Here is a 26,765-nt window from a genome sequence, read left to right as displayed (position 1 = left end):
CTAAATCCTACATGGAACACTAAAAGATAAGTCAGATGATGGCAGAGCTGCTAGGGGAAGAACTGGGCCCTCTCTTTACCCCCACAGCTGTCCTCAAGGTGTCCCCCAGTTCCTAAGGCCTCTGTCTGTAATCTGAGGCATAGAGAATAATATTTGCCAAATCCTCATATCTTATAGATTCAAGAAGACGAAGAAATTATATATGTTACAATACTGAAAAAGCATTATTGTTTATGATTTCTACCCCATTGTTCTATAAATGGCATCTGAAGTGGCCTACTAACATTGTTAAATGTGGAGGTTGATATTTAAAGACAGAAAACACGTAGATATTCATGTTGTGTACGGCTTCAGAGAGCTCTACGGAGGGCCGCTGGGTGGGGGTTGTTCCTAAAATCCTGATCTTTCCCATTGCAGAAATTGTTACCTTTTTTATTGAAAAGAATTTATGTATTCTCTTTTAAGATAATCAGGTGCTCAGGCTTTCAGGCAGCTTCTAAGGCAGTTTTAACTTCTTTATTGCTTGACTACTTGGTGGTGGCCATTCAAATGAAGAACAGTTGCCATCTAGTGGTCATTTTAAGGGTACAATTTAAAATATCTAAAAATAAAAATATTTTTTAAATGTCTTTTTTTAAAAGGTATTTTAATACGATTCAAAAGTTGGAATACATAAAAAGGTAGACTACTATTTGCCAAGTTTCCCCACTTCTGCCCCACATACTCAAAAAGTAAACACTGCTCATAGTTTCTGGTTTGTCTCTTAAGAGAATAAAAAAATAGCAACAACGCATAGACAAGCAAATACGTAGTCTTCTTCCCCGCCCCCTTGCCCCCACTTTTTAACATACAGTACAGCAGTAAAAGTAACATATTCACCTGTTTGCACCTTGCTTTTTTATTTAAAACATATCTTGGCAATTTCCTTATATAGGCATATAGACAGATTTTCCTTTTTATGTAATAATTTCACTGTATGGCTAGGCCATACTTCACTCAATCACTTATCAGGGTTGTGCTATTTCTGCCCATGTAACATTAAACTCAGGTCTGGTAGTGTATTTTGGAAGTGAGGGTGGGCAGCGGAATGGGACAGACCTCTCATCAAAATGTCTTAACTTGTTTTAACTTGTCTGTATTAGAAAATGTTCTGTAATGTCTCTTGATCCACATTTTTTCTTTTTTGAATACAGAATTTCCTTAACTTGGGTATTAATAGTTGATAACTATATATTAGTAACCCAGTTTTCTTGAGTTCCGATTATGTTATAGTTTTTAATAATTTCTCAGTGCCTTTGGCTGGTGTGTGTATTCTCTGTCCTCCCCTGATCTTGCAGTCTGTCTTCTTTTTTTCTGCACAGATTAACATAAAGTCATTACTCAAACTTGACTCCTGTGAGGTGCTTAGTGTCAGTATAAGCAGGAAGCTTAATTTAATGTGAATTAAGTAGATGTGAATTACAATTTTGAAGTAGATGAATAACAACCATTTTATCAAAAAGTTACTGGAATGGAAATGTGAAGAAAATAGCTAATAACTGATGCTCTAAAATCTTGTCTGTATAACACACTTCATGGCATTCCCATAGGCTTTACTGTCTCGTCTCTGTAGTGTGAAATGTCTCTTGATCCCCTGCTCAGTGAGGAGTCTGCTTCTCCCTCTCCCGCTGTCCCTCCGCCATGCTTGGGTGTGTGCTCTCTCTCTCTCTCAAATAAATAAATAAAATCATATATATGTATATATGATTATATTAAAACATTATATAAACTATGTAAAATTTATGCATATAATGTATATAAACATTATATAAAATAACATTTATAAAGTATATACAAATACTTGTGTATGTGTATGTATATATACATATCGTGTATATTGTGTATATATATATATTATATCTCCTCACACATACTTTATAAACATGTTTTTAATTTTATTTTATATATTTTAAATTATACCATTAAAATGATTGTTTATATAACCAGAAATCCATATGAAAGCTACTGACTTTGATTGTGTTTCCTGCCAAGCTCTTCTTGTTTGCAGTAATTGTAGCTGGTTGTCTTGAGGGCTCCAGATACACAGTCATATTGTATCAATTACTTATGATGCAAAACATAGTGGTTCAAAGCAATACACATTTATTATTGATCGTGAGTCTGTGGGTGGCTGAGAGGTTCTTCTGACATTGGCTGGGCTCATTCATGAAGTCAGCTGTGGGTTGGATAGGCAGCTCTTTTGATCTTGACCAGGATTGTCCAGTGTGGGCCTTGCCTGGAGGTAGGCTGATCTAGGATGGCCTTGGCTGAGACAACCGGGCTCTCCTCACATGTCTCTTACTTTATACCTTCCGTCCACGTGGCAAACTAGTCAGGCATGTTCTTAGATTAGCTCAAACATATGCCCATGGGATTGCAGAGGAGCAAGAGAGGAAGGGAAATGTATAAGCACTTTTCTAAGCCTTTGCTCTCCTCACATCTACCAATATGTTAATGACTGAAGCAAATCACGTGGCCAGGCCCAGATTCAAGGGGTGTGGGAGTATGCTCAGTCTCTTCATGAGAACTGCAGTGTCAAAGGGCAAGGATCAGGGGAGGTCTAGCATAGAGACCATTACGACAATCAGTGAAACACATGGATCATCTGTACTTAGTTCTCCCTGTTTCTTTCCAATTTCAGTTTCCCTAATTGCTTTCCCTTGTCGAATTGCATTGGCTAATACTACCAGAGTAAAGTTGAACAACCACCCCTTGTGATTTTTTTCAGAGCCAAATTTTAGATTTGTCACTTGCAATTTTTCTGTTTTCTAATTTTCTTTTAATAATTTATTTTTTTCTCCTTTTTTTTTTTTCTCCCTAACTTCTTTAGTCAGCTGCTTAGCAGTTACTGTTAATGACCTACCCTAATCCCTCTACCAAACCTGTACACTCATCTCCTAGCTGCTCTCAGTGTTGACCGGTATCAACCCAAGGCTGAACTTCCTTGGAATTGTCCTTGACATATGGGAGTTGCCTTCCCAGGAAATGGCTAAGGTTATGCCCTCTGCCCATGAAGGCAGAAAGCCTATGCTTTCTTCCCTGTCTGAAGGACAGGATAGGACCTCTCCACAGTGCCATTTATACTCCAGAGTGTCCTGCTGAATCACTCTAAGGCTGGACTTCAGCTAAGCCCACATTTTGCAAGCTCCCCAGCACCCTGTATTCTCTGAAGGCCTCCTATCCTCAATGATGTCCAGAACCCTACTGCACACCCACATTGCCAGTTGCCTGTGGCTTGCTCTTTTTCTCCATTTTTCTTATAGTATCATTGTATCAATTCTGTGCTAGTATCTTTTTATTACTTATGATTGGATGATTTGAATATAATTGAATGATTTCTGGCCTGGCTTTTCTAAGAAGTTTCAGGGTTGGGGAGCCAGAGAAGCTGCGATAGTGGTCTGGGATTCGTCCCTTTTCACAGCACAAAATCTTTTCCCTTTCCTGCTGCCACAGAGATAGACTGCTTCTTTCAAACACAGCCTGTCCATGTGACTTTGCATGTTGCCCTGACCCTGAACCTAGCTCAGGGACCAGCGAGCCTTCTTTCCTGCTTTTACCTTCTTACCTGCCTTTCCTGTCTTGCTGTTCCAGATCAGAACTACAAGCTTTACCTCTCTGTGTGTACAGCTTAAATTTAGAAAGTGAACTTTTACCTGCATTTTTTGAGAGTTGCCACCAATTGGCCCTTGTGTTGTGTGTGATCTCTTGCTCTGGTTCTTTTTGCCACTTTCTCCTGACTAAAGCCTGCATCAACTCAGACAAGTTTTACTTCTATGTTAGTATCTGGAGACTTTTCCTGACTTCTAGTTTCATTGACAATGGAATGTTTATTTATTTATTTTTAAAAGATTTATATATGTATTTATTTGAGAGAGAGGGAGAAACAGATTCCCTGCTGAGCAGGGAGCCTGACACAGGGCTTGATCCCAAGGACCCTGAGATCATGACCTGAGTCGAAGGCAAATTCTGAATGACTGAGTCACCCAGGCGCCCTAGAATGTTTATTTTCTGTTCTCCTTAGGAAAACACTGATTTTATGCAGTAATGTTTATACTGAATTCTGCACTAGTTGCTCTGAGATCAGGTCTACTAGATGACTCTAAATAAATAAATAAATAAATAATAAAACAATTCTTCTGTTGGGGGGTTTCTGTGTCCGTTCTTTTTTGCCGGTGGAGATGGATTTCTTTTCTTTTTTCTTTTTTTTTTTTTTTTTAAATATTCCTGGATGAATGGTGGGTCTCCTTGGATTCTTTTATTACCTGACAACTGAATGGACCAGAGAAAGCCAAGATGATTGAATTGGTTCTTGTTCTGTCTGGGGCAATTGACCTGCAGGTTATTTAGGAAAAATGTTTAAATATGAGACACTGTGCTCATCCTGAGGGGCTACAGGGTTCAAGACTTGGACCCTATACCCACACAGTTCTATTTCTTGTTGGGGATGAACTTTGCATAATGATAGTATGTGTGGTTGGCATGCTTTTTGGGACATACCTGAGAACACGGTCTCTAGGATCTAATTATGAGACTACAGGAAACAAAAAAATTTATGTTCAATCACCATTTAATGGGATGTACTGTGGCCAGACCCTTGTGTTGGTGCTGAGACTATAAATATGGATCTAACACACTACTAGCCCTTGAGAAGGAGGAGGGGTGAAGAAGAGTATGAATGGAGGCTAATATTCTTGAGCACTTACTATACATATACAAGCACTGGAATAAGCATTTGAGGAGACAATCCTCTGAGTCATGTGCAATTATCATTCCCGTCTTACAGATGAGAGGATGGAGGTACTGGAAGGCCAGGTCACTTGATGCTGTCACTCTGTCACAATTAGTGACAGAGCCAGGAGTCAAGCCTGAGTGAGGTTTCTTCCAGGCTCAGGCTCTGCTTGCATTTAAGCATTTTAAGTGGCAGAGTGGAAACCCCCCTTCTATGTCAGTTTAAGTTCATTGAGAAGCAGACAGGAAGATGGGACTAGATGAGCGAATGACTTATGGATGGGGGTGGAGCATGCAAATCTGTGAAGGATGATGGGAGGGAGCTGGAGAAGGTGGGAGAAACTTCCAAATGTGTGTAGGCAGGTCTGACTCTGTGAAATGAGAGAGCAGAAAGGGCACAGTGAGGTTACAAGAAAGCCTCAGTGGGCCATTTTTTTTGGGGGGGGGTCTCCTGGCACAAGTTGACTACTGGACAGTAATGGCCCTAATCTAGAAGCTTGCCCTACTCAATCACCAGCTGGGAGCAGCCCAAGAGCAAAGTCACCTGGGGTGAGTGCCACAGTTAAATCCAAGGTATGGCACCTGGAGGTTACTGGTGGGTTCTCTGGAAGGAAACTCTAGGCAACATTCCTTGTGGCCACTACAGTCCACCCCTTGTACCACACAGGTCACTCCTTCTCTCCCATCCTCCCAAATGCTATTCATCAGTTTCATCTCAGAAACATGAAAATCTTGCTCTTGCAGAGGGGATGTTGGAGTTTTGTTTTAAGGTCACCCTGTGAGGAAATCCTTCCTTCTTTCCTTCCATTTGACCCTGCTATATTGAACACAGGGTCTGTGTTACACAGTAGACCTTCTTCGACACAGTGTCAAATGAGATGTAAAGAGACCTAACAAAGCTGTCTGTTTCTTTTTTTTTTTTTTAAAGATTTTATTTATTCATTTGAGAGAGAGACAGTGAGAGAGAGAGCATGAGCGAGGAGAAGGTCAGAGGGAGAAGCAGACTCCCCATGGAGCTGGGAGCCCGATGCGGGTCTCGATCCCGGGACTCCGGGATCATGACCTGAGCCGAAGGCAGTCGTCCAACCAACTGAGCCACCCAGGCGTCCCAAGCTGTCTGTTTCTTATCTCATCAGACACCTTGGTCCAAAGGCCTTAATCAGGGTCTTCAAATCAATGTTTTAACATCCATTTTGTATTTGTTCTTCACAGGTATGATTTAAATCTGGATGAAATAAGAGCTTTGACGTTTCAGAGAGTGAAGTTTGTCATGGGTCTACCTGTGTTAAAACGTGCGATTCAGGACCAGGTAAGTTTCATTGTTACTTTGCTGTGATGTGTGTATGAGTGTGAGAGAGAGACAGAGAAAGAAAAAGATTTTATTTCTGTTTTGTTTGCTTTTGTGACTTGTGGAAACCATTTATTTTGTCCCAGGGAAAATTGCCATCATAATGGGGGAATGCCTTCTTCAGCTACCTTTTTTGCCCCACTCTCTAATAACCTAATTGATCTTCTTCCCTTAGCCCATAGGTGTATTCGTGTCTCCCAAGATCATAGGCTAGGGGGTAGGGGAATCAGCAGAAGTAATGATATATATGTTTACAAAATAAATATAATTTGGGGCATAAAATTCAAATATTTGAGAAAGGTAATGAACTGATTTTACAAGCTTTTAAAGCATTTAGATATGTCCAAAATGTAGGGGTCTTTTTTGTCTAAACACTGCTATTCTAAACTTAGTTAAATTATTTTAGTCAAATTTAGCCTAATTAAAAAGAAAGAAGGAAAGAAAGAGTATGTGATTAGAGAACTCCTTTGTGGATATGAACATTAGGAGCTATTTATTTTAGGCAAGTTTAAATCAATCTCCATTTCATTCAGCTTCATGGCTTCCTTAAACTGAACACGTTACATTCAACACAATGAAACAGAACAGAATTCCTGGTGAGAGCCCTCGGAGAGGGTCTTGAACTGGGGAGAAGATTCAGCTTGTGGATGGCTGAGAGGTGGAGCCTGGCCCTCTTCCTGACCACCATAGTCTGTGGAGGGGGAGTCTGAGGGCTGAAGGGGTCGGGGTCTTCCCCATTCAGGGGGCCACTGAAGGCTTAGTTCTCTGTGCAATGTAGATCAGAGCCATGGCCTGAGGTCCCTGTTTGAGAATAGATCCCTACCCTGTCACACCCTGCCTCCCCCCACCTTTTGGTTGGCTGTACTGAGGAGGCAAGGACAGAACTCAGCATCTTCTTGTCAAAAGGCAGAGCTCTGGCCCCTTCTGTTGAAGCACTGTGGCCACCTCCAAGGTAACAAAAGGCACACTTAGCTGGAGAGGAAGGAAGCAAAACAACCACATCATGCAGGGAAGGGTGCTTGCAAAGCCTGAAGAATCGTTTCATACCAAGCAGTTTGACAAGTGGATTTCAAGCTAGTAAACCATCTCTCAGTGGAACATTTAGAGCTGTGAATACAACCAAGAAAGAAAACCCGCAAAAGACCCCAACCCTCTTTGGTTTCAGACACTTTATGAGTCTGGCCTCCGTACATCTGTTCTGGGGCTGGTTGGAAGGTGAAATCTTGACACGTGGTCAGTCTTCTGGTCTCTTAATCAGTCCAATATGTCCATGATTTAACTTAGTGTCAATATTCAAGACCCAGATGAGAGTTGATCCTTTAACGAAGTTTACTAATTGCTGCTTATCACACTGAGTCTGAAGGATTAGCCTGTGTAATCTTGCTCCTGATGAAGCTGTTGGTCCCTGGATCCAATTAGCTTCCCATTTTTGTGCCTCCCCTTGTGGTCTTAGGCAGTTCGGACGACCCCGTCCTGGATGATTGAGTATAGTCCCTGCAAGCAGCCGCAGGACCGGCCCTAGACAATCCCTCCAGTTCATTTCTGTGAGTTACTTCAGCCTCTTTGGCCCTTCTCTCTGTGTGAGCTCACAAAACCCAATGAACCTGAAGGAAATTAAATGAGTTGGTCATCAGGGCGGCAGGCTCATCTCTTCGGGTGGATGTCGTGAAACTCGGCAGCACATCTGTGTTTGAAGGATCTCAAATTCCACTCTGTAAACAGCTGGAGGAGCTGTCCACATCCAGTAATTCTAGAAGAAGTGTTACATGATTCATTTTGCCTCTTAATAAAAATATTGAGTCATGGCCGTACTGCCTGTTCAGAGAGCGTTCCAGGTCTTTCCATCCTTCCCTGGCCCCCATTTCGTGTTGCTGTTAGCTTTTGTGGATGATCCGATGAACTCCAAGGCAGAAGGCCGAGTGTAATGTGTAATGATGATGTTCTCGAGGACAAATGAGGAGTGAGCCTCATTCGTTCCAGGTCTCTATGGACAGTCCACGGGCCAAGAATAAGCCATTAAAATATTCCACTCTGCATTTTCCCCTCTGCCATCTGCAATAGATTTGAGATGTTCTAATAATTTCAAAAGGAAAAAACAATATCTGAGTCTGACTACAGAGTATACACACACGTGTGTGCGTGCATACACATTGAACAACATCATTGTACCTCCCAGACATTTCCTGCACCTGTTTCCAGCGATATCACATTCGTGCCCTTCAGCCAACCGTCCTCTCCTTTCCCAGCGGAAATCCTGGATGGTGGAAGTCACGGACTCCCTGCGTTTCCAGAGATGGGGAGATGGAGGACCAGGTGGGAGATCGTCCTCTGTGGCGGTGTTGAGACTGCAGCCGACAGGCTGACACCTCTGCATCCAAATCACCATAACCAGTAATAGCAGCTCAGACTCACAGAGTACATATCCTTTGCCAGTCACAGCACTGAGAACTTTAGATGCATGATCTCATTTAATATCCACAACATCCAGAATGGTATTCCGATTTTACAGATGAGTAAATTGAAGACCAGCAATTGGCATGAGGCTATACAGCTAGTAAGTTGTGTATATAACTAGTGGAACACAGATTTAAACCCAGCTGGTCCTTCTTTCTGAGTCCACTTCCATTTGGTGGTTCTTGCCCCTGGCTACACACTGAAGTTGCCTGGAGAACTTTCCAAACTCCTGCTGTCCGAGCTTTGGCTCAGGCCAATGAAATCAACATTTAAATTTCCCAGGTGATCCAGTGTGTGTCCTGTCCTGGCTTGAGTACTGCTCTCCACTGTCCTTCCTTTCTGGTACTCTGTACCGTCTACCCCAAATTGTTCCCATTCAGCATTTGGTCTCTGGCAATCATGGTTCAGGGCTGACTTGTAGGAATGCTCTATCCCAACATTTCTTTTCCCCAGGAGGAAGACAGTTGGGATCAGGCTGTTCCTGGCCAACAGGAGTAAGGAGTGGGGGTAGATATTTGAATAATGAAGCATCCATTCTATGACCTCCCACCCCCCATCATGTTCTTTCTCACTCTGAACTCTGATGGTCCTCATCCCCATGATCCACAGTGGTGCTGGGCATGGAAGCATTGTTATCTAAACTAGTGGTTCTCAAAGTAGGGTCTGAGGACCCCTGGAGGTACCCAAGAGCCATTCAGGTACTACCTGAAAAGTAGGTGTCCAACTTTGTGTGCATGACACCAGATTTCACCATAAACTTCAACCAAAACAGCCTATGGTAACAGATGGAGTGCAGAAGCAGATGTGAGAGTCTAGCCGTCCTTCATTAAGCCAGACGCTACAATAATTTGTAAAAATGTAAAATAATGTCATTCTTCTCACGGATTGTTTTTTGGTTTGGAAATTATGGTTATATTCCACAAGATTTATGTTATTTATATGTAACGGATATAGTATTGTTATTTTTAATGTGAAACTTTTAAAATTCTCAGTTTTAATTATGGTGTGGTAAATTATGGACATAGCCTACATAAACAAAACTCTTTGGAATCTTTGATAATTCTGAAGAATGTAAAGGGGTCCAGAGACCATAACATTTGAGAACCACTGATCTGAATCATCTACTGTTTTCTCAGGAAGTCCATTCTCAGATCAGCTTGAAGGGGAACTGGCAGGAGCCTTTATTTGTTATACTATGGCTTTATGTGGCTTTCCATTTATGTTATATTTATTATACTATAATTATATATTTCAATCAGAATTTTAGTCTCAGTTTGGGATGGTTTTTGTTTTTGTATTTAAAGAAATACCAGGTGGGTACTCTTACCTAAATTGGAATAAGACTCTGAGGTCAACTCACCTTAGAAGGTATTTGGGAGGGGTGCCTGGGTGGCTCAGTCAGTTAAGTGTCTGCCTTCGACTCAGGTCATGATCCCAGGGTCCTGGGATCGAGTCCTGTGTCAGGCTCCCTGCTCAGTGGGGAGGCTGTTTCTCCCTTTCCTGTGCCTGCTGTTCCCGCTGCTTGTGCTCTCTTTTTCTCTGATAAATAAATAAATAAGAAGGCATTTGAGAATAGGGAGAATGGTTGTATTCCTAATTAGACTCTAAAAAAAAAGGAACAGCCTTTCCCGGGAAATTACATGGAAGCCACGGGTGTGTTGTGCAGAATGAGCTCAGTAGAGAATGTGCCAAGAAGGTGAGGATGTCTCCTCTGCCACTAGCCCCGTTTTACTCGAGCTAATCTCACCCAGGCCTGCTCTGCTGCCCACACAAACCAGTGCCAGCCCTGATTGGTCCTGCAGACCATGACCATAACCATAACCATAACCTTCCTGACCCCATCCCAGTACTGGTTCCCAACCTACTTTGAGCTCTTGGCTCTAACACCCTAGCCTTGGCTCTGCCCTTGGCCCTCTGGCTTCTGTTTGTACTGGAACCCAGGCTTTTCCTAGTGGGCTGTGACAGGCTACCCCTGGCTCTCAGTCTTATATGCTGCCTTTGGCAGGAGTCCCTGTCCCAGCTCCAGCTCTACAGACTTGGACCCCGGCCACTTGGCCAGCACTCTGGCCAGGCCAGCTCTGGCCACAAGGGATGCCGTGGAGGATTGGAGCAGAGATGACAGGACAGAGTGGCCTGTTTACAGAAGTCCCTCTGTGTAGATTGGCAACTGAACTGATTTATCATCTATCATGGCCGCAGGAATTACTTGAAAGAGTATGCCAGGGAGTGAGTTGGGATCCACGCAGGGATGGACTCTGGGGTACCCGGAATCCTGGTGTTCTTCATTTACTGCACTGTAAACAATTTGGCTTAATGAAAACTTCTTATTTTGAAGTTTAGTTATTATTCTTACAGTGAAATATTAGGTTAAAAATAACCATAATTATTACTTACTATAATTTGCTAAGTTCCTTCTATGTGCCAGGTGAGATGATTCATTCATTTTACAACCATTTATCGAACACCTACAATGAGCCAGGCATTGGTCAAGAGGCAGTGAATAAAGTAGGCAAACATACCTGTTTTTATGGAGTTTATATAGTAGTTTTGGATGAGGCAGACAATGAAATAATGAACAAGTAAATTTATGGTACTTGATGGTTGTCGATGCTGCCAATAAAAATCAATCATCGTGAATAATAAAATGACTGAAAACACTTAAAAAATCAAACAACTGTTTTTCTGAAAATAAATGAATTTAATTTAAAAAAAATCAAACATGGTAAATTGGAAAAGAAGTAAAACTGTCTCTCTTCACTGATAACATGATCTTATATGTAGAAAACCCTTCTATGTTAAAATTAGTGTAAAATAATTCACTTTCCATTAACCTAAATAAGGTGCTCATCAGTATGATACATTGATCATTACATGTTGTCAATACTGATAAATTATGTGATTACGCTAGTAATCAAAAAAATTTCCAAAGCAGCTAGGAATTTGGTAGGAAGCATGAGCTCCCAAGAGAAGAGGTATTAAATTTAAGGCAAGAATTTGGAAAATCCCAAACTGTCAGAATACTACACTGATGTTGTGAAGGGAGAAAAATATCCTTAGATAGAGCCATGGGAATGTCACCTTTCATTGTTCCTGATATTGGACTTTCCTGGAATGGTCAAGGCCCCTGGGGCGACCAGAAGTATAATAGCTACATCTAATCTTTGTTACAGACTTCTCCCAGCACTCTGCTCAGGTGTCCTACTATGTGGCCCCAGCAGAGGATCAGCAGAGAAAAGGAAACACCAGAGAGTAAGAAAAGATGGTGTTGGAGGCCATGGTTCGAAGTTTGGATTTTCTTGCAAAATAAACTGGATTCTTTGGAGAATTTTCACTATGGAGGCGGTGGGGTTGTGGGAGAAAGAGCGGGGAAGCACAGCATGATGCTTATTTTTAAAATATTATCATGCCTTGATCGAAATTTACAAGTTGATTCAACAAAACATATATGGAAGTGCAAAAGACCTGGCATTGTTAAAGCAGTTCTGAAAAAGGATGTATTTGGAGGACTTTCACTGCTTGATTTCAAGACTTACTATAAAGCTACTCAAGTTTGGCATAAGGACAGACAAATAGATGAATGGGACATTATGGAGAGTCCTGAAATAAACCCATACATATATGATCAATTGATTTTTAAACAATGTTGCCAAGGTAACTCAGTGGGGAAAAAAAGTCTTTTCAGTGAATGGTTCTGGAACAAGTAGATAAATATATAGAAAAAAAATTAACCTTGATACATGCAAAAATAATTTGAGATGTATTATGTATAAACATAAATTCTAAAATTACAAAGTTTGTAGAAGAACAAAGGAGAATGTCCTTCTGACTCTAGGATGGGCAGAGGTTTTTTAGAGAGGACCCCCCCAAAATGCTAAACATATCAAAGAAAAAAACTGATAAATTGGTCTTTATCAAAATCAAAAACTGTTTTTCATCAAAAGACATCATTAAAAGAATAAAAAGGCAATCCATAAACTAGGAAAAAGTATTGGCAATGTATTTATCTGAAAAAAACTGTGTTGACATATGAAGGATTTGTACCCAGAATATATAAAGAATTCCTAGAGCTTAGAGATAAAAGGACAAACAACCCAATCTAAAAAATGGGCAAAAGACCTGAACAGACACTTCATAGACATACGTAACTGGCTAATAAGTGTAGACAGATGTGCTCAGGATCTTTAATCATCTGATGGCTGCATATTTAAACCATAATGTGATGACATTACACTCCTCCAGAATAGCTAAAAATGGAAAAGATGCGTAGGACTGACAAGGATGCAGAGAAACCAGAAGTCTCCCATGTTGTCGATAGCAGTGTAAAATGGTATAGCCACTTGAAAAACTGTTTGGTGGTTCCTTACAATATTAAACACAAACCTACCCTTTAACCCAGCAGTTGCACCCCTGGGAATTTACTGGAGAGAAACGGGAACACATGTCCACAAGAAAACTTTTACATGAATGTATATATCAGCTTTCCTCCTAATAACCCCAGACTGGAAAGAAAACAAATGTTCAGTAAGAGATGGGACAAACTGTGGAATATTCATAGATGGAAAACTACTGAGTCATGAGGAAGAACTACTGACACACAAATCCACACAGATGCCTTATTTACATGAGAAAAGGCAGATGCAAAAACCTACATTCTGTGTGATTTGGTTTATGTAAATTAAAGAACAGGTTAATGGATGATGATAATACGAGAAAAGAGGTTGCCTGTAGGGGTGGGGACTCTGAAAAGGGGCTCGAGGGCACTTTCTAGGGGGAGACAGGAATGTTCTATAATCTTAATTGGAGTGATGTTTACACAGGTAGGTAATTGATCAGAACTCAAGTGCTCAAGCTCTGTGCATTTCACTCTATGTAAGTTTCAGCATAATAATAATAATAATAGTGCTTGATGTTTGGGGCAGAGTAGAAGCAGGGAAACCAGCAGGGAGACTGTTATAATAGTACAGGCACAAGATGGTGGTGGGAGATGTATTAAGGGGCTCAACTTGAGATCTCTTTTCAAGGGAGGGTCAAGGACTGGTTAGCTCAGTAGGCAAGAGTCTTAGTTAGGCTGGCCCGAGATGTCTGGGTCCCTGAAGCCCATTTACTTATTTTATTTATATATTTTACTCTGTCCCATTTCTTTCTAAAATAATTCAGGATTCATTATAACAAAGGACATGTATTCAATAAGACTGAGAAAACATAACCAAAATAGAAAATTGAAACCAGAAGGTAGAAGAAGCAAGTATGCCAGTTTGGGAACTGATAATAAAAAACTAAGATCGGGAAACTCTTTCCATCCAGTACCCTTGGCTGGGACTGCAGACAGGTTACAAAGGGGGTGGTGAGGGTCTTTTAATATCAGAGAAAAGACGGCTCAAGTGGTGCTGAGTCAAGATGATTTTAGTTGAAGAATATATGACTTGTGGAGACTCTCTGGGCTTATAAAACCAAAGACACACATTTTTGTAGAACTTGATTTGTAACAGAATATTGCATCACAAAGGTCTGATACATGGAGTGCTCTCTAATGAAACGGGGGGTGTATTTTAGGGAGAACTACCTTCCTTCTGTTTGAGATGATCTATTATGCAGAAATGTAAATAGCATGGGGTGCAATTTAGGATAAAATAAAGCTTGAGTGTATTCTCCATACATATATGGAATCATTATCATTTAGAATTAATGCAAACTAACGTTCTGACATGGGAATTGAGTTTGGTTTGAATATATCAAGTCTAAAGGAGGCAGCTATGGATATGTAGAAATACTGTAAAAATGTATGTCAAGAAATACGTTTTTTTAAGATTTTATTTATTTATTTGACAGAGATTACAAGTAGACAGAGGGGCAGGCAGAGAGAGAGAAAGGGAAGCAGGCTCCCTGCTGAGCAGAGAGCCCAATGTGGGGCTCGATCCCAGGATCCTGGGATCATGACCTGAGCCAAAGGCAGAGGCTTTAACCCACTAAGCCACCCAGGTGCCCCAAGAAACACACGTTAATTATTTATTGATTATTATCAGTACACACAATTCATTATGTTGTCAGTTGAATGAGAGGGGAAACTTGTCAGTATTAGACATTCTTTAATTAAGAACAATTAATGAATCAGAAATGAAAAAAATTGAAGAAAAGAGAGAATTTGGTTTGTGTGGAGAAGATATTAAAAATAAATGCGAGTAAAGCAGTCCATCAAATTAAGCCTTGTCTTAGTTCTGGAACTTTCGCTTGACTTCTTAAAATAGACCATTCCAAATGAAGGCTTAAATCACCATCAGAGGATTAACGGCAAACTCATATTGGCATTGCCCATCAGGTCTAATAGCAAAGACTGCTGACTCGTGCAGAGACTAGGGAAGGAAAATAATCTCATAAATAATTCATAATGCACTGAGATGGCTAAGTTTGTGGTTGATTCTTTAGCAAATTTGATTGAATTTATTTCAAACTGGTGAGTAAAAATGACGACAGTCGGAGAGCATTAATGACAAAGGCATGCTCTTGCCTCAACCATATAAATGGAGGGAATGAAATATGAAGAAAACTGTGACCAGCTGGGGGTTCTGAGGGATTTACTTGCTCCTGGTGGTTTAGGTTTGGCCACAACAGAGCAGGTGGCTTAAGGTAATGAAGGGTTTGTTGTGGTGATGTAAGATGGGATGACTCTCAGGAAGTTCACTTGGGCGCTGGGATGTGTTGATGTCAAGTGCCCTTTGGGGATGAGGCCGGTGGTACAAAATAGGGGTGCACTGGCAATAAAGTCTGGGCCACCCAGGGTCCTGGGGCTTCTATAAGCTTCAAAGTGAGGGGTGGGGGCAAGATGTCCGTATGAGGATTCTGAAGATCTCGTTTCTGGCCTTGCTTTTCCACTTACTAGGTGATCCTGGTTGGACAAGTCTTTTGACCTCCAGAGTCTAGACTCTTCTGTTACATGGGGTCTGTACTTCCTTTCTTGCTTCGCTTTTCATGGATGTTGCGAGGATCGACAGGATAAAGGATACATGGGCTCTCTAAAAATGTCTGCAAATAACTGCTACAGTTTTTTTTTTTTTTTTTTTTAAATTATTTGCTGGTAACTAACTCTCTAGTGTGAGCTGAAGCAGGAGTCATGCAATAGTTCATGCTCAAGCTGAAGTTATTTTAAGAAATAATCAATACAAGATGCATTGGGTTGGAGCCACCATAAGAGTCATAAATCTTGACAGTGTGCTGTTTGATAAAATTAATAATGCTTGAAAGAAACATTGTAAAAACCTACAAGAGGGGAAAACCTAGTGCATTTGGGAGAAAGGGCTTAAGTCATTGTGGAAACTGAGAGTTACCTTAGGAACGATGGTTACTGTCCTGATGCCAAGTGGGACAGTTTTCAGGCACAGGTCCGCACAATTGCACATGCACACACACACACCCCACACTCACACACACGTACACAAGAGCAACAAGCACAGCTTTGTTGCGTGGGTCTCAGAAGAGACTGGAGAGTCAGAAAGACTAGCATTAATTCCAACAGCGGATAATTGCAATCTGTACACTCCACGGCCTACCACCTTCTAAGGAAATGCTGCTTGCCTCTGAATTTTACAAATAAAATAGCCTCATTTCTCGCTGGTGAAGCATATGCTCATGTTGCTTTGTGATTTGTGGCTGTTGCGTACGGTGACAGAGGAGGGCAGTGAAGGGGGACCGGGTCCTCATGGTGTTTAATATATCCAAGCCCCCAGATGATCTATGGTTGGAAAGGAAAGTGGAGAATACTGCTTTTTCCTGCGTCCACAATGATCCCAAACCTTCCAGATCCTCTGTCTTCCCACCAAGGTTGTTGCGGGAACCGGAGCCAGGTGTCCCCTGTTGGTGGGAGCTTTGGGCCACCCCAAGTGGAGACTTCGCAGACCCGCGTTGCTAGGCAGAACCATCGTTGCTAGGGAGAAGCATGGAGGGCATCAGGCTCTGGGGACCCACAACGGACAAACTTGGTTAAGGAAGCACAAGACCTGAGGGAGTCTGTCAGCAGCCTGACCTCTGTGGAGATGGAATTGATTCTTCTCCTAGGTGGTCAGAGACTGGAAGACCATGTTAAAATTGCCTGGATTAAAAGGTTTATTTCAGTAGGGTCGTGGGAGAATTTATAATCTCAAAAAGGTTTTTATTGCGTTGAATCTTTATTATAAAAGTTACTTGCATTTGTTATAAAGATGTTAAATTAAAATGTTAACTTAATTTTAAAACCTTAAGGAAACCTTGACATTGGGTCTGTCATGTTTGCAGGCAGAGAAAACGAAGAATTTTGTCAGTCGAAGCCTGGTCATAGGAGAAGTCCTCTCCATAGCAGACATGGCCACAGGAGTAAAGGTGAGAGGCTCTGGGGAACCTGTCCTTCATGAGCTGCTACTTAGTTTTGAACGGCAAGGAGCACAAAGTAGAACCCCACAGGTATCCGTCTGTTTACTGGAATAGATGTGTGTAAAATGGTACACCTGACAGCCCATGCCCCTGACTTCCTCTTTAACCATGATATTCAGCCTTGTGCTCGTTTGTTCTTGGCTTTTCTTTTTGTGTAGTTGTACTGCACTGTCAAACAATTATTTTCATTTGTTTTAATTTTAGAAAAAGCCTCATAGTCATTCATGATTTATTTTCTTCTCTTAAATATGATCACTAAGATCAGTCTGTGTTGGGCGCCTGGATGACTCAAGCAGTTAAGTGTCTGCCTTCAGCTCAGGTCATGATCCCAGAGTCCTGAGATTGAGTCCCACATCGGGCGGGCTCCCTACTCAGTGGGGAGCCTGCTTTTCTGCCCTTCCCCTGGCTCGTGCACCTTCTCTCTCTCTCTCTCTCGCTCACTCTCTATCTCTCTCTAAGTAAATAAAATCTTAAAAAAAAAAAAAAAGATCAGTCTGTATTGTGGCATGCCACAGCCTCTGTACTTGTTTTTTTTTAATTTTTTAATTTTGAGATAATAATGCTCACAGGAAGTTAGAAGAATAGTACGTAGGGTTATAGGAACTCTTCTCCCAGTCACCCTCTGCTGTAAACCAATGGAAAAGCAGGAAATCACTACTGCGACTGTACTGTTCTAGGACTGTACTAGACTACAGGCCTTCTTCAGATTTCACTAGCTTGTACATACACCCCAGTGTGTGTGTGTGTGTGTGTAGTTCTATGCAGTTGGTCCCATATACGGATCCACGCGACTCCCATCACAATCAAGATGGAGAACTGTTTCATCACCGCAAAGAAACTTACAGTGCTACCCATTTGCAGTTACACCCAGTCCCCACCCTGTTCCTGTTCTTTGGCCACCACTAATCTATTCTCTACGGTGTCACCATTTTGAGAATGATACATGGATGGAAGTTCATTCATTTTCTCATATTCCTTTGTGTGAATATGTGACAGCACTGGGACTTTTTAGCCTTCTCCATTTTTGCCGTTCATATGGGTGTAAAATGGCGTGGCATCGTGGGCTCGCTTTGTGTGTCCCAGCTCACCAAGAATGGTGAACAGAATAGTCCTTAACAGGTGTGATGGCCATGGTTCCTCATGGTACCCTAAGTCCTCAGCGGAGGGCCATTTTTGTGGGGCTGCATATGCTCTCCTTTCTCTCCCTGGACACCACTGTGCCTCAAAATAAGGCCTTGCATCCAAACATTCAGTCCTGATGCCCCCAAAAGGGAGAAATAACTAGAATATGAAGAGAGAATGATCAGACAGAAAAGCCATATCAATCACTGGTGAGTCCAAAATGGCAGTTATTTTAGTTTTTGCCTTGTAGACATTTAAAAATGGGTAGGGATTAAAAACAAAAGACTGTGAGTTCATCGGTGGTAAAGGCATCCACCAGTAGGTCCTCTGGGGGAGACTGGCTTCCTTGTGATTTCAGCCAGGCAAGGTCTCTTCCCTCCTAGTTGGGTTGGTTGTGGCTTCCAGACGGAGGAAATTCAGCTGAGATGCAACAAATAGGTTCCCTTCCTAGAAGTACTAGAGGTCCCTGGTCTAGACTCATGATCCTCAGTTTGTGTTTTTTCCATATCGCTCTCTACCTCTTCCTTTTCAGCAAGCCTGTGGTGGGCTGTGACCATGCAGAAATCCCTGCAGGGTGTTCCAGCGTTCTAGGTGGGGCGCCCTCCCCTCAGCATCTTTAGGGTCTTGCACTGACCCTAATGCCTAGAATTGCACAAGGAATGTTTGAATGAATAAGGGAGGAGCAGCTTGCGGTTTAAAGAAGATTTAAGAAACATTTCAACCACTTGCAGTGTGTGGACATTATTAAGATTCTGGTTCAAACAAACTTTAAAGAAAAATTATGTGTCAGTGGGGGAAACATTGAATATTTGGGGATATTAAAAATTATTCCATTTTTAGGTAGAGCAATGGTTTTAGGGTTACATTTTTAGAAAGTCTCATTATCTTTTTTGGGTGTATGGGACATATTAGGGATGAAATGACAGGATGTCTAGGATAAACTTGGGGTATAGAATGGGAAAGTGGATTGGGGGAAAAAGCAAAATGGACCATGAGCTGGTCAGTGTTGAGTTCATTATATTCTTGTATTTTGGTTGAAATTTTCCAAAATAAAAAGATTTTTTTTGAATTATGTTATATTAGTCACCATACAGGAGGACATCATTAGTTTTTGATGTAGTGTACCATGATTCATTATTTGTGTCTGAAATAAAAGCCCTCAAAAAAGTTTTTCTCCTGAGTATCTTAGAAGAAAATATGAATAGATATAGAGAAATAGGTCTTGGGGCGCCTGGGCAGTTCAGTCACAGGGCTGACTCTTGATTTTCGTTCAGGTTGTCAAGCTCAGAGTCATGGGATTGAGTCCTGTCTCAGGCTCTGTGCTCAGTAGGGATCTGCTAGAGATTCTTTCTCTCCCTTTCCCTCTCCCCCTGCTCCATGCTCTCTCTCTCAAATAAATTTTTTTTTAAAAAGAAGGAAAGAATTAAGGTCTTTAAAATTGCTTCTCTGATCATATCACTCTTCTGCTTTAAACTTCTCTTTAAGCTTTAGAGAAGTCTTCCTATTTTTTAATATGGCCCCTGTGTTCTTGTGTGGTTTGGCCCTACTCATTTCTCCAGATACCTTCTTTCATTCTTCTCATCCACCTTGGGGCCACTCTTGCCATCACCCTGGAATGGATTTTTTCCCCCTCCTTCACCTGCCTGACACCTGCTCATTTTTCAAGTCCCAGCCCAAGTGTCCTCCCCACAGGCCTCCCTCAAGCCTGCAGTTGAAATCCTATCCACTTGTCATCTGTCTTTGCACCTTTCAGTTGTCTGTCACAAGTATGTACCTACTTTGATCTTTTGTATTTATTCATGTGTCTAATTGCTCTATGTCTCTTAGCACCACTAGAGGGCAAACCTCTTGAAGACTATCATCCTCTTGTATAGTATCAATACAAGAGAATTAAATGAATATAGAATCAAAACAGGTCTTACAAGAAAGGTTAAATGTAGAATTACCGTTTGACTCAGGAAATCCATTCCTAGGTATATTCCCCCCAAAATGGAAAACAGGGACTCAAACAGATACTTGTGTGCCACTGTTCATTGCAGCATTATTCACAATAGCTAAAGGGTGGAAACAAACCAAGTGTGTGTCAACAGATGAATGGTTAAACAAAATACGTATACATATGATGGAGTATCATCTAGCTATCAAAACAAATGATGTTTTGGTACATGTTACAACATGGATGAACTTTGAAAACATGACACTAAGTGAAATAATCCAGACACAACAGGACAGATATTGTATGATGCTACTTACATGAAATTTCCCAAAGAGGCGAATTCATAGAGACAGAAAGCAGATGATGGGTTGCAAGAGGTTGGAGGAGCAGGAGGATGGGGAGGGGCGGCAGGGCACAGGGGTCCTGTTTAGGGGTGATGAAAGGTTTTGGAGATAGATAGTGGTGATGATTACACAACAGTATGAATCTCACTCATACCATTGAATTGTACTTAATAATGGCTAAAATGCAAACTTTATGTTAAATGCATTGTGCTGCAATAAAAAAAAACTTTGAAAAAGTTAACCCAAGTTATCATGAACGCTGTTTGCTTTCCCACACATCATTCATTGCAGATGACTTGTTTATCTTGTGCTTGAATAGCCCAGACAGTTAGAGGAATGTGTGGATGGTCCTCCTGAGTCCAGCCCAGGGGGGCCATGTCTACCTTTCTGTGGGCAGTGGAAGGAGATGTGGTGTGATCAGAACAGTTCCTGTGAGCCCTGGGTTGGTCAGGGCATCCCCAGACCTCACTGCCAGCCCACAGGGTTCTGGTAGCCTCTACCTACTTTTCTTTTACACCTGCACAGGAGCTTTCCTTTTATACCTGCACATGAGGAAGTGTCGGCAGTTCGTCTAAGTCATCTGTGCCCCGCAGTCCTGGGCTCCTTTGCTCTCTCCCTCCACACCTGTGTTCTTCAAAAGCTCTGGGTGTCCCTGAGTGCTTTAGACAAACATAATTGGACTAACATAGCGAAATGGTGACAGGACCAGGGTCTGGCTCTGAGAATGACTCACGATGAGGTTGGGGTGGGGGGTGGGTTGGGAAAGTGAGAGGTGCCAGGGAAAGATTTCCTTTACTAAGGGCTTTGAATCTCTGCTTTAGCTTGCGGGTCTGCCCAAGGTCTTCTACCAGACACACTGATGCATTTTGGAAGGACTCTAGGACCCAAAGAAATGTGACATGCTTCCTTTTCTTCTTCCCCATGACTGTTCCCCCTTTTCTCTATCTGAACCACCCTATTATCTGTCTTAGTTTGCTTGGGCTGCCATGAAAAAATACTATAGTTCATGTGGCTTAAATAAGAGAAATTCATTTTCTCACAGTTCTGGAGGCTGGTGAGATCAAGGTCCAGCTGATGGAATACCTGGTGAGGACTCTCTTCCTGTAGATGGTCACCTTCTTGCTGTGTCCCCACACTGGGACTGGGCAGAGAGAGACAGACAGAAAGAGAGAGCACTCTCTGGTATCTCTTATAAGGGCACTAATCCCATCGTGAATGTTCCACGCATGACCTCATTTAAATTTAATTACTTCCCAAAGACCCCATATCCTAACACCAACACACTGAGGGTTAAGGCTTCAGCATGTGCATTTTGGGGGGAACCAAATGCAGTCCATAGCACTATCCTTTCTGGGGCCAGCATTGTCTCAGAAACTAGGAGTGCTTCAGTGTGTTCCATTTGCTCTTGGAATGAAAAGAGAAAGGAGTCTGAATGTGCTTGAAGATTCTTCAGGGGACCCACTGTTGGACTATGGTGTAGGAAGGGCCTGGCCCATCACAGCCATGTCAGACTTCCTGGCATACATGACAGACCTGCCTGGTACATGGTGGCATGGAGACAGTCAGAATGACGTGGGTTTACGTCCTGTCTCTAGGACTTCACAAAGTTCATGCACAGTCCTTTTACATCTAAGCTCATAATGGGTGACCTTTGTTTTCTCTTCTGTGAAGACAGTGCTGCTAATATCCATTCATGGGCTGTGGTCAGATTTAAATTGATGATGTCTATAAGAAGCTATATGTTATGGCTGGCAGGTAGCAGGAACTTGGTAAGTGGCTGGGATGCTACCCACTAAGACGTGGCCCAGACCCTTTCCTGGCTGTCTCCTAGGTAGTGGCTCAGTCAGTAGATTGAGGTGAAATTGACCTGCATTTCAGCTCCAGCCCCTTAGCTTTCCCTGCCATGGTGGGACATCTTTCTTGCTAGTCACTATTTGGAAGTTAAGAGGCCCCATCCTTGAACCTCTTCAGCCTGTCCTGACAGCAGTTCCCAGTCCCCAAGGAGCTCTGACTGTGGCCTCCAGAGGCTACTGCCAGCTGTCATTGGGCATGTTGTGCTCATGACCTCATGTACACAAGGTTGCTGCCCTTCCCGTCCTCCAGACTAGTGAGAAAGGAGAGAAGGAGCTTTCCCAAACAAATAATGCAAGATGCACATAGATTTAGAGATTTTGTGGTGTCCTTCCCTTTGTCTAATTTCCTTGCCACTGCATTCTTTTTTTCTCAGAACAAATAGACTAGTCTGAGTCCTGTCTGCTGAGGTGGACTAAAGACCAGGATGCCCACTGGGCAGCAAAGGCAGCAATGGACACAGTGCTCTCCGAGGAGGACACTTTGCCCTGCTCCCTTGTGATGGGTTAGTGCCCTTCTTTGGTCAGTTTCTGCCTCCCTGTCTTAGGGAATTTATCCCCCTCCCCCCCGGCTCCTCCGGCAATCAACCCCCCTCCTAGCCCTCACTAAACCGTTAATGGGCCTTCATCCATCTGGAGCTCAGGCCCAAACTCAGGTGGCACTTAGAGTCCTCCCTTGCTTTCTTCTTCCAAATCCAACCTATCAGCTCTGTCTCCAGAATCTACCTTGAATGCCCCTGCTTCTCACCACCCTGGTCTGACCACTGCTCACTGGCTTACCTCAGTGGTTGCTCAGGGGGCACTTCCTTCCTGCTGGCTGAGCTGGGGTCCATCCTCCTCACAGGAGGCCCGTGCTAAAAGCTTGTATCAGGCCAATCATCTGCTTGGAACCTTCAGGTGCTGCCCCTGCATCGGCCCCATTGGGTCAGATTCTCTTTCAGAGAATGTGACTTTGGCAACACACTGCCCAGCACTTGGGGGAAAATCCTCACATTTTAAGTGACTCTGTGGATTGGGGGGTCACACAGACACCACGTCTGTTAACTGCTGTGGTTTCTGTAAACCAACAAGTTTCATTCACCCGCCCAGTGCTCCTACTGATGACATTTAGTGAACGGGAGTTTTCAAAATGTGGATAAAATATTCTCCCCACTCCCCTTTCTAATGAGGAGGAATGGATTTAAAATCTAGAAAAGGAATGTATTTGTAAAGAATGCATTAGCCACCAGCTGGAGAGATTTGGGGGTGGACAATTCAACCTGTTTTAGTTTTAGAAAAATGCTTTTTTAAACTTGATTTCCAAAATGATTTATGGGGGGGAAAAAAAACCACTATTTGGATTGACTGCATCTTCCTGGGCTGGAATTAGCAATGTGATCAGCAGGGTCATGAGGATTCCGAGGATTCTTTATGAGTCTCCAAATGAAAGCACTTCATATGTCAGAGGTGATTAATGAAATTCATCTGTCATGATGTCAGAGTTATTGAAGTTGGTAAAGTGCCCTTTCAGATAATTAGGGTCAGGCCGATCACATACGTGGAGTGTGGAACTAGTTCTTGCCAGAGGCTGGTGACAGTCTTGGGTGGGAGATCTTAAGATTCCATTCCTGCCATTTCCCTTCCTACAAGGTCTTCCTTGGGGTTACTGTGTCTACTCAAGCTCATTCAACTGTGATGACCCCAGGGAAAAAGGGTACTTATTGGCTGTTATAACTGAAGAGTCCAGAGTACCACAGGTGTGGATGTGGGGAACCTGGTCTGTCCCATGTGTCTGCCTTGTCTCCTTCTCCACACCTTGACCTCATGTGTTGGTTTCCTATACCAGCTCTCGTGATGGTGAGAACAGCCAGCAGCTCTAGGCCTGCATGCTTCCAGATTCCACTGCAATGAGAAAGAGAGAGCGTCTTTTGCCTACTAGCTTACCCATGTGTCCCAGAGGATGCTGTGGTTGGACCCACCCAGACCACGGGTCTATGCTGATGTCATCTATCCCCTATGGCCAGGATATTATTTATTGCAGATCGACCCATCCTGGGTCCTAGGCTCATCCTAGAGCTGAGGGTGAGGTCAACATCAGCCACAAACCACTTGGACTGACTGTGGGAGAGGAGGGTTCCCCAGAGGAAATCCGACACTGAGTGGCTGGGGCAGAGGAAGTCATGCTAGCCTGCAAACACAGCCAGTGTCCATACACTTGAACTCTTCTGTCTTTGTCATCAGCCCTCCACTCCCTTCAAATGGCTCCACTCCAGCCACCCTTCCTTCTCATCTTCCTCCTCATCCTCTCCTCCTCCACTTCCTCCTTGCCAGCAACACTTTTCCAGGGTTTATAAAAGACCAGAGTCCTTGGCAGTTGACCGTCACTGAATTCTCGCTGCAACCTTATGAAGTGCTATGAGGCATTAAGCAGCTTGGCTTTGGACCCCAGCCCTGCTCACCATCTCAGAGCGCAGCCTTCGGCAGGTCACCCCTCTCACTAAACCTCAGTGTCCCTGTCTGTCAAGTAGGGGTGGGTGATGACGTGCTTTTCCCGGGGTGGTTGTGAGAATCAGTGGGCTGATGAAGCTCAGTGCTTAGAAGGGTAAGTGCTCAGTAAGTGGGAGCACTCATCACTCACTGCATTTGTCAGATGTGGAGACTGAGGATTGCCATTTGTCCAAGGTCCCCCAGCCAGTGGGTAGCTGAGCTGGGCTTGGAGCCCAGGCTATCTCATCGCGGGCTGAGTGCTTGCTCATTATTGGATTTGCATTCCATTTTCCATCAGCTTTCCTGTTTGCTGGCAGTTTCTCATGGTAGGGTTCACCTCTGCAGTCTGGGCTAATGTCTGGGATCAGTGCATAAATCCTTCATTACACATCTTCTACACACCAGGCACTAAGCTAGCCCCTGAGCATATAAGGCAGACTGAACGTTCCAAAGCATCATTTGAGAGAAAAACAAAACTGGAGGTATTACGATTCCAGATTTCGAGTCATATTACAAAGCAGTAGGAATTAAAACTGTATGGTACTGGCATAAAAACAGAGATGTGGAGCAGTGGAATAGAACAGAAAACCCAGAAGTAAACCCACAATTAGGTGGTCAGTTCATCTTTGACAAAGGAGGAATGAATATCCAGTGGAAAAAAGACAGTCTCTTCAGCAAATGGTGTTGGGAAAGCTAGACAGTCACATGCAAAAGAATGAAACTGGACCACTTGTGGGGCTTTTGTAAAGCTGGACGAGCTGAACACATGCTCCTCGAATGGAGTTTGGCCAGGGCTTTATTCATCATTTAATTGTTGACTCTTGCTAACAATGGTCTATGTTGTCCTTGTTTTCAGTGTGGAATAATTTATTGGCTATTTGGTGGTGCAGTCAGGAACCTTGGAAGCCCAGGACATGTCACTAAGTGGCTTCAGCCCCTCCAGGTATGGCGTGTCTTCTTCCATGAAGAGCCTTAAAAATTCTTAGTAACTAGATGTGTGTGTGAGCGCATGTTTGCAGAGAAAGAAAGTAAACCAGAGAATTGACATCAGCAAGAATCTTGTTCTGAATGAGAGTTTCTGGATTGTTTTTTAAAAGAACTGTCATGTTGTTGTCACAGTAGTTGCCCCCAGGCTCAACGCTTGTAAATATCTCCAACTCACTGCTCCCTCTCTCACCCACATCCTTGATGATCAGAGGTCTGCAGTTGGAGCGAGCATCTGACTAACTAATTCCCTTCTAAATCTGGTAAACTCCAGGAGCAGAAATACACTGGGATGTTTGCAATGACCGAGAGGGGCCATGGGAGCAATGTGAGAGGGATCCAGACTGAAGCCACCTTTGACCTCTCAGCGCAGGTGAGGATTCTGCCCCTTGTTCTGCAGTTTGGGGTGGCGGGAAACCTGTTCAGAACCAGACTCTCCTTCTTCCCGAGGGCAACCTCACATCCTCCGTGTGCGCTCTCTGGCCAGAGGGGCTCAGATTTCAAACAACTGCCTAAGTGCTTTAGTGGAGGGGACACATGCTCAGCCTTCATGTGTCTCATATAAGCCAACACTTTTCAGCACCTACCATGTGCAGGCACTGCTTCACGCACTTTACTGCTCTTGTTAATTGGACGTCTGGTGACACCCCTATGAGAACAGTACGGGCGCCATTTTGTCATCCTTCCCAACCGCCGCAGGTAAATGGCTGGAGGAGAAGTTTTGTTTGCACTCCTCTTTGCACCGTGTGGCAGGAGGACACTGCGTGTGCTGATGTCTCTTTACCAGGAACCAAGCCCTTGTTACTGGCACGAAGCAGTGTTTTTTTTTTTTTTTCTAATTTTTTATTCATTTTTAAGTAATTGTTAAAAATTTATTTATTTGACAGAGAGAGATCACAAGTAGGCAAAGAGGCAGGCAGAGAGAGAGGAGGGAAGCAGGCTCTCTGCTGGGCGGAAAGCCCGATGTGGGGCTCGATCCCAGGACCCTGGGATCATGACCTGAGCTGAAGGCAGAGGTTTTAACTTACTGAGCCACCCAGGTGCCCCATGAAGCAGTGTTTTTAACTGTGACTTACACGAAAACTCCCACGGCC

At 43.0% G+C, this 26,765-nt stretch overlaps 1 protein-coding gene across 2 annotated transcripts in view; it reads left to right on the top strand.

Moving 5' to 3' along the window:
* ACOXL (acyl-CoA oxidase like) overlaps positions 1–26,765 on the top strand; it is a 358,121-nt gene that overhangs the window by 32,665 nt on the left and 298,691 nt on the right. For both annotated transcript variants that reach the window (XM_032352781.1, XM_032352780.1), the window contains 4 exons: positions 5,980–6,076; positions 16,835–16,918; positions 25,544–25,630; positions 25,946–26,044. In XM_032352781.1, coding sequence (XP_032208672.1) covers positions 5,980–6,076; positions 16,835–16,918; positions 25,544–25,630; positions 25,946–26,044 — 367 coding nt within the window. The remainder of the gene's footprint in view (positions 1–5,979; positions 6,077–16,834; positions 16,919–25,543; positions 25,631–25,945; positions 26,045–26,765) is intronic.

Source organism: Mustela erminea, chromosome 7, assembly GCF_009829155.1.
Source record: "Mustela erminea isolate mMusErm1 chromosome 7, mMusErm1.Pri, whole genome shotgun sequence".
Taxonomy (NCBI): domain Eukaryota; kingdom Metazoa; phylum Chordata; class Mammalia; order Carnivora; family Mustelidae; genus Mustela; species Mustela erminea.
The sequence above is the reverse complement of the archived record's forward strand: the minus strand, read 5'-3'. Positions and strand labels throughout refer to the sequence as shown.